A 13502-nucleotide genomic window follows, 5' to 3' on the forward strand; every position below is an offset into this window, starting at 1 on the left:
AAGTTCGGCAAATTTTATTTTTTATTAACCATCTATTATTAGGTGTGAGTACGATGTATGTTGAACATAATGGTTGAGACATAAATATATATTATTTAAGAAATAAATATTAGAAAACCCATATTTGAAAATTTATTTTTGTTACACATAATAATTAAATTAATTATCTTTATTTTTATGTTTTAACATCTTAACCCACTAAAGTAAACAACCTTTTTGAAGATTAAATGCAACATTGAATAAACTGAGAACGAAAACCACTTTATAAGTGAAACTTTTACTAACTTAAAAATCTATGTAAAATGATTTAGCTGAATTGAATAGAGTGATAGAATGCAAAATAAACAGTTCTCCCCACTCATAAATCTATATATGATCCTCAATGAGTTTATACATGGATAACGAGTGATGCTGCCTCTTAATTCTAATATTAATTATATACCTTTGTTCAATGAAAGGGACGACATATTGTGACAGAGATATTATAACAATAATGGTAAAGTATTCCTGCAACATAGAAATATTTGAAAAAAACAACAAAAGATATTTGGTCCAGGGTTTAAGAAACGCACACAGATAATTGAAAAGGCAACGAAAAGAGAAGGGAGGAGTGGAGTATGAAAAGGAACCTGGTTTAATTTGGAGTCTCAGAGAAAATAAAAAAGCCAATGGCACTTGAGAGAGATGAATATAGAGAGAGAGAGCTCTCTAGCTGCCTGGTTTGATAGGATAACATGTGTATACCCAGAAATATTAATACTGCCTTTACAACATCTTGCCATTCATGGTACAGTTTTATAAGGCAGGTTTCTGCATTACACCCTGCTAGCATTTAGAAACAAAATAATGTTAATGATAATGATAAAAGAAAATTATAAAAAAAATAAACTCATGCGCATGCACCAATAATCAGTCAAAACAAATATTACCATAAAAGTTTAATCTAATCTGCTAATATATATATATATATATAAATAAATAAAATATTGAATTTTTTCATGAAACTCCACGTGGCAAAATTCTATAAAGTCATGTTATATTATTTTTCAATAAGAAAATGACACACGACATATTCACAAAAATATTAACTATAGATTTTTATAAAAGAATTAAATATGGTCTTAAATGCTAATAATGAATATGGTATTTATGATTTATTTGAATACAAGATTATTATATAGTACAATAATTATTATAGCTACTACAAATTAATAATAAATTTTATTATTTTTCTATAAAGTATATATATATATATATATATATATATATATATATATTTACAAATAAAAATTAATAAAATAGTAAAAGAGTATAAATTTTAAATTTGGATGATAAAAATAGTTAAAGAAATTTGTGATATGTTGAACAACTTATTAATCCAATATAATAAATAAATAAATAATTTCAATCTATATATGTGATATCAAAAAAAAATTTAAAAAAATAGCAAAAATATTAACTATCTTATTTATTAAAAATAACTATTATTTAGATTAACTGAAAATTTATTAGTGCAATGAAATAGATAAAAGAAATAAAATTGATAAGTATATATACTTCTCATGTTTATTTACCTTAACATGTAAAATACAAAAATGTCACAAAAATATATTTCATGACTTTTATAAAAGATTAACAAAAATAAAAATAAAATTTATTTTATACTATTATAATTATAAATTAAATTATATACAAATTTAAAATAAAATTTCTAAATATAAAATAAATAAAATAATTATCTAATAACATGAGCAAAGTACTAGTTTATATATAAGAGTCAAGTAAAAATAAAGAAATGTCAGGGTTTTTTTTTAAAAAAAAATCCAATACCAATTTGACTATTTAACCGATAAAAACTTTAAATAATAAAATGAAAATTAATATTTATTTTCATATATAAATTTTGATGCTATCCAAATTCATTGTATAATACTCATCCACAAATAAACAATAAAAATTAGCTCTAAATTCATAATTAAAATTATTTTTTCCTGGCTAGTCCTAATGTATATGATATGTTTTGTACTAACTTTCAGAAAAGAGTACAAAATTGATAGTTTTGTCAATATATCCAAATGAACTAAATTTCACCCTATAATGAGAAATATGTTCCTCAGAAATCCTAAATTAAGAAAAACCCCTATACTTTTTAGGGATTTCAATAAATGTGGTTATCCAAATATGCATAGATTTCCGATTATGTTAGGATACTCTATCTAAAAGAATGTATGCATTATAGATATTTGTATAAATTACATCGACAGTCTCTTAAATTTATTTTATGTATTATAATAGTTTCTAAATTTTAATTTGTATTATAAAATTCCTTAAATTTTAATTGAAATATCACTTAATTCATTTGTGCAATCTCTATTTAAAAGACGGATAACAATCTGATATGACAGTTCATCTGGTTATTTTTTATTTTAAAAAATGATATGTCACTAAAACACGATACATCAACACCACACTAAACTAATAAAATAATGACACATATCTTTTTTTTTTATTATTTTCTAAAAAATAAAAAGAATTAATTTCCACCATAAAAAAATTTTGCTAAGAGGGATAGCAACAAATTTTCCTGAGAAAACATAATCAAACTTTCTAGAAAACAAACAAGGGTTTTATGGGGATATTGGTCTCAGACCTTCATTGCGGCTCTTCCTCCTCCACCTGCACCATCACCACTAGAACCTCCATTATAAGCTTTGATTCGTAGCATTCAAGTTATGTTACAGTAGGATTGGACTGTCAAGGGGCGACAACGACGACGAAGGCTGGAAAAGCTAAAGGCGACGATGAAGGCTGCAGAAAGCAACACCATAAGCGACGACGAAGGTGGGAGAACAAACACCAAGCTAGTGAGGAGCAAGTTTGGTTCGAGTCTATGGAAATCGAAGCAAAGGGAGAAGAACAAACCTATTTGGAATGGCGATCTGTCTTCGAAATGCTCTTCACGATGGCTCACAATAGCATTACTGCGATCCGGTCCTCGAAATGCTCTTCACGGCGGCCCAAGATGATACAAGGTGGTATTTGAAATGCTCTTCATAGTGGCTCACAACGGCGTTGATATTTGTATGGATAACACAGTACGAGTTAATGCATCTAATATCATTACGTTTGATTTCTTTACTACATTAATATCTTCACGATCTCTCTCAATTATTAAGTTTGATTTAGTTGTTGGTCTGTGTTAGGATATGTTTGTGAGGCTATTGGATTTATTTTGTTTGCATGCTTTTTCAAGCTTTTCTTTATTTTTTTAAATTAATAATTCTCGATTGGATTGTTATTTTGGTATTTGGTTAATGAGAAATTGTTGAAAAAAAATTAACTTTCAGTTGTATATTTGAGACTTTAGGTTTCAATTTGATTGATTTGATAAAATTTAAATTTCTTTTTCGTTTGGATTGTGAGGCTAAAGATGAAGCTTTTCTTTTTACTGTTATTTTTTTATTTGTTTTTTTGTTTATATTTAGGTATTTGGATTGTGAGAAAGTGAAAGAAAAAGATTTTGTTTGTTTGGATTGAGAGAAAGTGAAAGGAAAAATAAAAGAGAAATTAGTTGTGTTATATCTTATTTTAATATTTTCAAATTTTGTTATTTGATTTAATTTGTTTAATCTAATTTAATTTTCTTAATTTCAAAATGAATGATAGATATTTAAATAGTATTGGTTTTATAATACTGATGTGACATATGTAAATAACTAAATGGACTGTCAAACTGTTTTTTAAACGAAGACTAACGGAAAAGAATTTAGTGATACCCTAATTAAAATTTAAGAGGTTTAGTGATACAAATTAGAGTTTAAAAACTATTGTAATACATAGAATAAACTTGAGAGACCATTAGTGCAATTTACCCTAGATATTCTAATCATTATTGGTTAATACTGGTTTCCTTATAATAAACTGAATTAACCAATGTGAGGGGGTGCATTATATTAACTTATAATAACATAAATATTGAGAAATCATTAGAAAGATATCAATTGCACTATACTTATTGATCTCCTCATACTTGTGCATGATAAATAATCTTTAAAAAAAGAAATTGAGTCTTCTTAAATATCAATTTTAATGAAACTATAACTATAATGATGAATAATTTTTAAAAAGAAAACTATTTAAAATTATGCAACTCATAAATACTGGCTTATTGTGTTTAGATAATAAGAAAAATTATTATGGGTTGAGAGAAAATATAAAATTATATAAATTTATTACTTGCCGATTTCACATGGTACGGATATAAGTGAAAAATGATTTTGATTTTCTTGACAAGAAAATATTGTGGTTTTACTTATATTATAATCTATGAAAATTGAAGTTAAATTCTTTGAGAAAATATTAAAAGTTTTATCCAATATTGGAAAATAATTTTGTATCATGGAAAAATATAAAAACCCTTTTGTTTTTGTTTCTTTTTCTAATTTTATTTCTTTTAAATAGAAGGTTATTTTCTTTTTCTTTTGGATAATAATAGAAGGTTATCTTTTGAAAATCAGCTCATACTGTTTTTATATAAAACTTTTCTTTTCTATATAATACTACTACATACATAATACATAATTTTTGTAATGTAATAATTATACACCAATTTTGACACATTCTTATTAAAAGGGTATTTAATTCAAAAATTTAATGTAATTGATAGTTGTTTTTCATTGAATAACTACATTAAACGTTTAGAAAAGATTTAAGAAACAACAACTGATAGTTAATTTAGTTTCAAATTCAATCAGTTGTTGATTGTATTAGTTCTATTTTAAATTTTTTTTCTTATCAACTGATATCTGATTTAATTTTTTTTACTTAAACACTAATATTGTTATTAAAACTTATTAATAATAATTTACTTTAAGTTGATATCATATAATTAAACTTTTATATTTTATAAAAAATAATAATTATTCTAAAAATATTTTTAGTAGTTAAATAATAATAATATTTATAATTATGGTATTTAAAATTATAAAATTTTATTAATAGAATTTAAATTTAAATTTTTAAAATAAATTTTATAAATATTTTTAATAATATATACATACAATGGAGCTAAAAAAATTAACTAAGATATTTTTTTAATTATTATAAGTTATTTTCATCAATTTGTATCATTAAATATAATATAATAAAATAAAATAAAACATATTTAATGATATACATTAAATGATCATTTAACATACTAATAATATTACTAATAAAATTTTATCAAACAGCTTAATTTATCAGTTATCAGCTACTACTTGTAAGGCTGATCATGGATCTCGGTGATTCCCGCCCGAACCGAATAACCGTACCGAAAAATACCAGAACCGAAATAATTGAAATTTTTTATAACCGAATTGAACTGATCCGAATTTTTTTACTATTACGGTATGGTACTGGTTCTTTAGTAAAAACCGTACCAAAACCGTACCAGAACCGATCTGTCTTGTACTAATCCGGACCAAACTGTAGAACCAAATTTTTTACATATATTTATTAATAATTATTTATATTATATAAATAATACCTATTAAAAATAATTATAATATTATAAAATACTTTATACTCTATAAAAAATTATTTTATATTTATCATTTTATATAATTCAAACAATTATTATCGAAATAAGAAAAAAATACTACATATTAAAAGTAACTATAATATTATAATATACTTTATACTTTATAAAAAAATATAAATTATATATTAATATATCATATAGTATACTGATACTAATATACATTACTCTAATACTAAATTTATAATTTACTATCTACTAACTTAACTCTAACATCTTTTCTTACCATATACTACAAGGCTACATCTAACAATTTGAACACACCGTCTTCCTCTTTAGAACACACTGCCGCACCTCCCATTTTGCAATTTAGAAATACAAAATCCCCAAGGCAAATTTATGGACAGAAAATCAAAAGGAAAAAGGAAGAAATTAGCTCACGTAGACGTCTTCCTATTTAGAACACACTGCCGCACCTCTTAATTTTCAATTCAGAAAGATAAAATCCCTGAGGCAAATTTCTGGACAGAAAATCAAAAGGAAGAAGGAAGAAATTGGCTCCCTAGACATCTTCCTCTTTAGCACCACACATAATTGGCTCGCAGAAAGGCAGAAGCAAGAATTGGCTTGCGTAGATGTCTTCCTCTTTAGCGCTCTTTTCTCATAACTGTGCTGTCATTACTCAGTCTTGGGTATTTTTTTTTTTTTACTTTTTTACTTTTATTTTTGCTGGGTAAATTGTTAGCTGTAACTACGAAAAATATTTTATTTTAATGATTGCCATCTGTAAAATATTTTTATGCTAGCAGTAACATATATTTTAATAGTTTATATTTGAACATTGAATGAATTATTATATTTACAAGTAACTGAATTGTAAAACATGTTGTTCAAGAATATGATTGCAATTCTAATTCATATTTTCATGCTACTTTCTTTAAGTTGGTAATTTTATTTTTTCTAAATATATTTGATTAAAGATAAGATTAAAATTGTGTTTTTAAAATTTTTTAGAACTGAAAATAGCACCGAACCGAACTGTATTTAACCGTAAAAATTGGTACAATATGGTATGGTATACCTTCAACTTTAAAAGAATCAGAATTTTGTATGGTACTGGTGATTTATAGATAATCGAATCAGACCGATCACTGCTCAGCCTTAACCAGTTGTATTATCAACTGAACCAAAGAGTGGGGTCTCTAATAATATTTTAATAAGGATGGCACAATAAGTAAAATTTACTGTGCCATCATTTGGGAGAGCGTAAAATTCTTAGCTATAAAATTTTAGACCTATAACTTTACAAGTAGCATTTCTTAACTAAAAGTAACTTTTTCATTACCCTTAGTTACAATTCAGTTTCATCAGAAGCGAGCATGAAACTTTATGCATTGGTAAAAAAAAGAAAAAAAGGCTCTTAATCTCATAGCTCATTCTTGTCTGGCAATGGCGCGACGATAATATCGTGTCATCATTAGTCCAGTCTGGTTAGGGTTTGAGTTGGGCTGGGTCAGTACTTCAACCCATTTGTCATAAAACTGAAGAATCGGGGCCCTAAACTTGTTTTCTTTAAAAAAAAAGGAGATCGAATACGGAGAGCAGCTGTACCCTAACTATAAATAGAAGCAAGCAGGCAGAGAAGTAAGCAGCCAGAGAAGCGAAGAAAAATGAGTTAAGATGCAGTTCCGATATGTGGGGTTTGTTGAAGTAAAGGTTTTCATTATTTTATGGTGGTTAATGGTCTTCATAATCCCAGATAAGCTGAGTATTTAAGTGCTTTTCTGATTCATGGGAGGCCGATAATAATGCTGGAAGTTTCGCTGATAATGCCTTTTTCTTTTCTGTTTGAGATTGCTTTGAAAGGCATTTGTTAGTAACTTCGCCATACATAACATTGCTTCAAAACTCTCTCTTTTTTGTTTTTACTAGCATTTACATGCTATCTTTATTCGAAGCGATACTCTCCCTGTCATTTTGTTTTTCCACCTAAATTTGATATTCAATACTCTTGGCTATGGATTTCAAATGTTTTGCAACTTCTGCAACCATCCAATCCAAGAGTCTTTTTGTTGTTGTTGTTGTTGTGATTGTTTATTTACTTTATGAACATATTTTACTGATCTTTGATTTAGAAAATAAAAAGAAAATCTTTGGGCAAATTGAACCAATATTTTTATTTTGACGGAACATGATCGGACTTCAAATCAGAGTTGATTGGAAACTCATTTCTCTGCAATTCCCTGAATCCTCTGAAAACTGCGTTTTGCTCTAACTAGGAATTTGTTTTAATTGTTTTAAAGTGTTTTTTGATAGTTTATTTGCGCTGAGTTAATACAAAAGCGCCAGGAAAACAATTGGTAATGGCTACAAACGTATAACCTATTTGCATCTATGAGATGAGCTCTTCTGAACTTTAATTTTAAAATTATCAATTAACTGTGTTACTAATAAAATAGCATTTTTTAGCATTATCATATGGTATAAATATCGATATTAATTTTTATGTTAAATTAGATAAAAATAATAAATATATTGTAAAAATAATAAAATAATAAATTTATCCAAATTATATAGATGTGTTTTTATTAAGTTATTTTAGCACAATAAATATTAAGATTTATAAATTAAAAATTAAGAATTAAAACTATTAAATTAAAAATTAATAGAGATTAAAAAAGAGTTTAGAATTATTAAATTGACTACTAATAGAGACTAGAAAAAAAAGAGTTAAATAAAATAAAATTTATTTTAAGACTGTATCACTAATAAATTTATTTTAATTTTTAATGTTTAACAATTTTTACTCTCTTATATTCAATAATTTTTATATAAAAATTTAAAAAAAAAATGAAAAAACAACACTTTGTTAAACATCATTCTATTATTTTTATACAAATTATCACTCAGTTATCTCTTATTATTATTTTTATACAAATTGCAACACTTAATTCTCCCTTTTAAGTTTGGAGACACTAAAAATATAATTATTTCTTTTAATTTTGACAATTTAATAATTTAATTCTTTATTGGCCGTAATGACATTTTCCCGTCGATTTTATAAAAGCAAATGACAAATTTGATTTTGAAAAGAGACTTGAATACGTACCAAACAATATCTCAGAAATTAGATATTATTATAATTTTCCTTGGAGAGCGAGAGGGCCATTAAATGCATTCATTGTTCAGGGAAAGAAAAAAAATCAGCGCGTCATCATTAGCATCCTATAAGGCTTTGCTAAATCAAAATTCCTCACATTCACAATGTTCATGTCCTTCCCTTCTCTTCTTCCATTTCTTTTCTTCTTCTTTTTTCTGTAACATCCATTTCTTCAAGCTGGAGGTGAAGAGTAAGGGTTTGAGGAGGATGCAGGATTGAGGGAGGGCCCGCAGAAGTTCGTCTGGTCCATCAAGAATGTTCCAGCTACTTGTTGTAGAGGTGGACTACAGTGAAAACGAAGAAACCAGCCATCTGCCCACCAGGAACCACAGAAATGGGAGAACACATCAAAATACCACAAAAATAAAATCATAAACCTGAAATAGTTTTCTAAGCTAAAGCTGACACTCAAAAGAAATAAAGAAACCAGTAATTTCGCTAACTGAAGAGATAGATTCAACATATAATTATAAATCTAAAAATAGTATTCTGAACAAAAATGTTTCCCTAGGAAATAGTCATATCTTTTGCATGGATGCAGTTGCTGATTTCACAAATGAGCAAATCTAATATAAGCTTTGAATGGATATCAAGCTTTGCAAAACTAATAAGCATAAAAATTACTCCATTTCCAGCCTGAAAATTTCAGGTCAAAACAGGTCTAGGGCCACTATGAGTCGAACAAAATCTGAAATTCTAAAGACTAATTCTAGCATTTTTAGTTTTGAGTTTCGAGATATTGACAGAAGATCTCAAGGAGTCTAACAAACCACTGGTATACAAAATACCCATGGCTTTCCATAGAGCTCATGAATTTTTGGATCAGGAATTGAGAGGCAGTGAAACATACCATAGAAAATGCTGCACCATAGTAAGGATAAGCAGCAGGAATGAATCTTTCATACTCATTGTGCCTATAGGGACGGACTGGAATCTGCTAGTCATTTTATAAAATCTCAACATTAGCAGCTATATTACAAAAAACATAACACCCATCTGATGCATCACAATGAACATAATTATTGTTAAAATCATTTAATTTAAAATGCAAGTATCTTTTTATTAACTTATTTTAATTTAGTGTTTGAAAACATAAAGTTACACAAGTTAAATGTTAACATCAATAATTATCATTACAAGATGTCCAAAACCCAACCACATGCACACAAAAAATGAACAGTACTGCAAAGATATAAGAGACTTGAAGATATTTGAATGACTAAATCAGCAATAGAGACTATTAAGAAAGGCCACAATAAAAGCAGAGGGGCTTCTTTAGTTTAGTTTGTTGGTTCTCAGTAATCCAAGGATCTGAATCCCAGTATTGTACCTGATGCTTTACTTCAAAATCAGTGATTAATTTCGACACAATTCACAACAGAGTCTATGAAGTGGTAAATTGCAATTAGATTCTTTTGTGCTGAAAAATTCATCATCATCAAAAACTGGCATGTATTGACATTAGCAATGAAATTAAAAAAAAGAAGGTAGGTTGAACACATTATTCGTGATGAATGAGCAAGCATATACCTGCTTTGACAAGGATAAGCTTGTGTATCCAAGTCTTTGATAGTCTATCTTGAACTGGAAAACCCCATAGACATCTGGAACCTTGAAAGCAGTATAATAGAGACCCTGCAAGATCAAATAAATTAAGACTTTAATAACAGATCATAGCAAAGTCACGTACTCATGAGTCCAATAATCAAGTAAAGTACCTTCTTGTCAGTTGATAAGTTTTTCAAAACATAGGGGCTCATCATGTAAAACTGTAATTGAACGTCATCTGCTACATAAGGTTGCCAGTTTGTTCCTGACCACTCATAAATTTCCACTGAGTATTCCTGTACCGCAAAGTCAAAACACTTTCCAGTTAATCATTTTCCCGTCATGCGGTCAGAATATATGAGAAAACAAGAATTAAGTGCAATGAGGAAAAAAAAACAAGATATTACCAAATCATCATTGATTCTGTACATTGCTGGTTCATCTCCTTCCCCAACTTTTTTGTATCTAACATTTTCAGCCTGTAAATCATAAAACATCTCAACATTGGTGTCACATGGATGCCCAAAATGTAAGCATTCAACACATCAAGGCTTTTTGCTCTGACTCCTCAATTTACCCTAATACCCAAAGGTCAGAGACAATTGAACAATGTATCAGATATAACTGAATGAGCATGATTCTCCAAATCTAAGGAAAAATTGTGAAAGCATCAAATGTATCATCAGACATGGATACATATCCAACAGTAGTACCTGAGGCTCAGCAGTACAGATGACAACTAATGAGTTAGTGAACAGCAATGCTTACTTCTTACACAACATCTGGACATAATGATATTAAAAAATATAAAGAAATGATAAAAAAAAGAGCTGAAAACTATGCCTTACCTTAAGATGGCCTCTTTCATGGAAAACCCATTTGCTGAGCTCAGTCAAAAACTGCTCATTACCAGATCTCTCATGTCTGTCATAGTTAAAGAAAAGAACACAAATTAGGAAAGAAAAAAACTGTCTAATTCAGACTTTTGTTGGAGTGGAACAAGCATCAGTAGTATCCGAGAGATTCAACAATGGTAATGATTATACTTATTCAAGTCTATATTGCTAGAAATGTTGGTGCAGAAATACTGAAAAGGAAACAAGGAAGGGTACTATAACATCCTTGGGCTGATGTTAGACCAGAGAGCCTTAGATTTCAAGTGACGTATAGTAGAAGTGTGATTGAGCAATTATAGCATAAAAAGATAGTTAAGAAATTCATGTTTTCTATATTGAGGGTAAAATTAAGTTTTAGATTAAAAAACAACCTGTCACATATTTAAACAATGACAAAGATAAATGAGCTTCACTCACCTCGTTGAGCTCCCTGCCTTCTGTACCCAACTTCTAAGGAATCTGGAAATGACCCCAAATTTTCAGCAAATTCAGCACTAATTAAGGAGTACAAAAAGCAACGACTACATACCGATTGCTGAACATGCTTAATGAACCAGCTACCAGAACTCGGGCATTATTTCTTGCCTGCAATAAAAGAACATTTAGCCTCATTCATACTTTAAAACAGCACACACAAAAAGGCTCATCATAGTGAAGGTACCAAAGCAAGAAAAACTGTTGTTTCATCACAATTTATTTACACCAAAAATATTTCAAACCTCGTATACATTCAAATATTCTTAACAGTAGTTGGGAGATACTTCAACAAAGTATACAACACAAAAACCATAAACTTACTGTGCAAGTTGCTAATACAACTTATGGAGAAGGGAAGAGTAAGAAGTTATACCTGCACAATTGACACTAAAGAGATAGCAGATCCAGTAAGTGATGGAGGACTCGACAACTTGGTCTTTGGATTAGCCGAATAGGATGAAGGAGAAGCGGAGAGAACTTTTAACACCTGAAAAAATGGGGATATATAGATCAAAACGTGAAGTTGAAATAACATCGCTTAAGTTACAGATGCTGCCACAACTGAACAAATGAAGGCATATCTTACCAAGCTATTGGAAGGATTTAATGTATGACCAATCCCCTGGAAAAGCACGGGAGCCTGTAACAAGTTCATAAGAGAATCAATCAGAAATCACATCATAAAACTCTCTAACTACTGAAATTGCAATTAACTCTGAATTGCACACGAACATTAACAAAAACTGATTGTAATCGAAATACTTAAACAAGAAGGTTCTAGCAACGTGCAGATTATTTAGACTAGTAATAATTTACTTACTTCAATTTTGTTGCTGCCCAATATAACATCAGAGTCAATAAAATCATCACTAGCAATTAATGTATGATCTCCTTCCGTCTCCAAAACAGCATAGCTAGTGTGATCAATAACCATTGCCAAAGGATCCTAAATAAAAAAAAAAAAATTATTAGACCTAAAATTTAATAACATTAAAAGTAAAAGAGAGGTAAAACAAACCTCATCGAAATCAACGCCAGTTTCGGTGGCAACATCACGAATTAAATCAGAAGCATTAATATCAGCAGCAATTATCAGATCACGACCAGAATCAACAAAACTCAAAATAGCACCTTGATCAATCGATCCACCAAACCCTAAGTAAAAGGAAAAAGAAACACAACAATAAAGTAATAAGTAATTGCCATTGTCTATATTAATAAAATTGAAAAAAAAAATGATAAATGAGAAACTGACGTTCTGCGTATGGGCAAAAGAGAATTAAAGCATCGTAGTAATACTGGCCGTAACGCTGGAGTGCGATCTTAGGATCGTCAGCGAGCTTGAACTCGAGATTGAAGCCCCGAGATTTTAGGGAATTGAAGTATAGAGAGTGTGATGATTTGATTGCAAAATCGTCTAATATAACGAGGACACGTCCATCTTTTGGAGATTCTGGATTGAAGGAATTGCAGTGAAAAGGAAGAAACTGAAGTATTGAAATCAAGAAGATTATGACATTTTTTGACATTTTCATTTTTTGTTCTTTTCTTTTAATTAAGATTTGGGGTTTTAGAGAGTGCCACTGTGGAGTGAGAAATCTTGCGGGGTTCTATTAATATTTCTACTCTGTTTGAGGGCGCGTCGGGCGTGAGGACGTGCCCGGGTGTCGTCTATTCAGCTACGACGTGTCGTTGGTCTGGGTAGCAATAACAAAGATTTTACCCCATATGCCAATGAGACGTACAACTTGAACCCGGGGCGGCATTTCCCGCCATCTCCTTTTGAGGTTTCCAGTCTATTTCAGGAGGGTCGGGATGATTAATATGGCCAAGCTGGAATACACCACTATGGAAAAAGAAAAAAAAGGACTTTACCCGTATAAAATCTAGCCTTTTCTTGCCA

At 29.1% G+C, this 13502-nt stretch overlaps 1 protein-coding gene and 1 non-coding gene across 2 annotated transcripts; one reads left to right on the forward strand and one right to left on the reverse strand.

The window, feature by feature from the left end:
- The first annotated feature begins 7270 nt into the window (after positions 1-7270).
- LOC112534836 lies at positions 7271-7413 on the forward strand. The gene has a single exon (XR_003079087.1). It is a non-coding gene; the product is annotated as a small nucleolar RNA snoR83 (small nucleolar RNA).
- A 1223-nt stretch (positions 7414-8636) lies between these two features.
- LOC8279531 (dolichyl-diphosphooligosaccharide--protein glycosyltransferase 48 kDa subunit-like) lies at positions 8637-13367 on the reverse strand. Its single transcript, XM_015719076.2, has 13 exons — positions 12855-13367; positions 12618-12754; positions 12420-12545; positions 12186-12239; positions 11973-12086; positions 11652-11707; positions 11540-11581; positions 11075-11150; positions 10634-10705; positions 10397-10522; positions 10209-10313; positions 9529-9612; positions 8637-8990 (listed from the first exon to the last, which is right to left on the reverse strand). The coding sequence occupies exons 1-13, from the start codon at positions 13132-13134 to the stop codon at positions 8943-8945; spliced, it is 1320 nt and encodes a 439-aa protein (XP_015574562.2). The 5' UTR covers positions 13135-13367; the 3' UTR covers positions 8637-8942.
- Between the last annotated feature and the right edge of the window lie 135 nt (positions 13368-13502).

The sequence above is a fragment of the Ricinus communis genome, chromosome 5, assembly GCF_019578655.1.
Source record: "Ricinus communis isolate WT05 ecotype wild-type chromosome 5, ASM1957865v1, whole genome shotgun sequence".
NCBI classification, from domain to species: domain Eukaryota; kingdom Viridiplantae; phylum Streptophyta; class Magnoliopsida; order Malpighiales; family Euphorbiaceae; genus Ricinus; species Ricinus communis.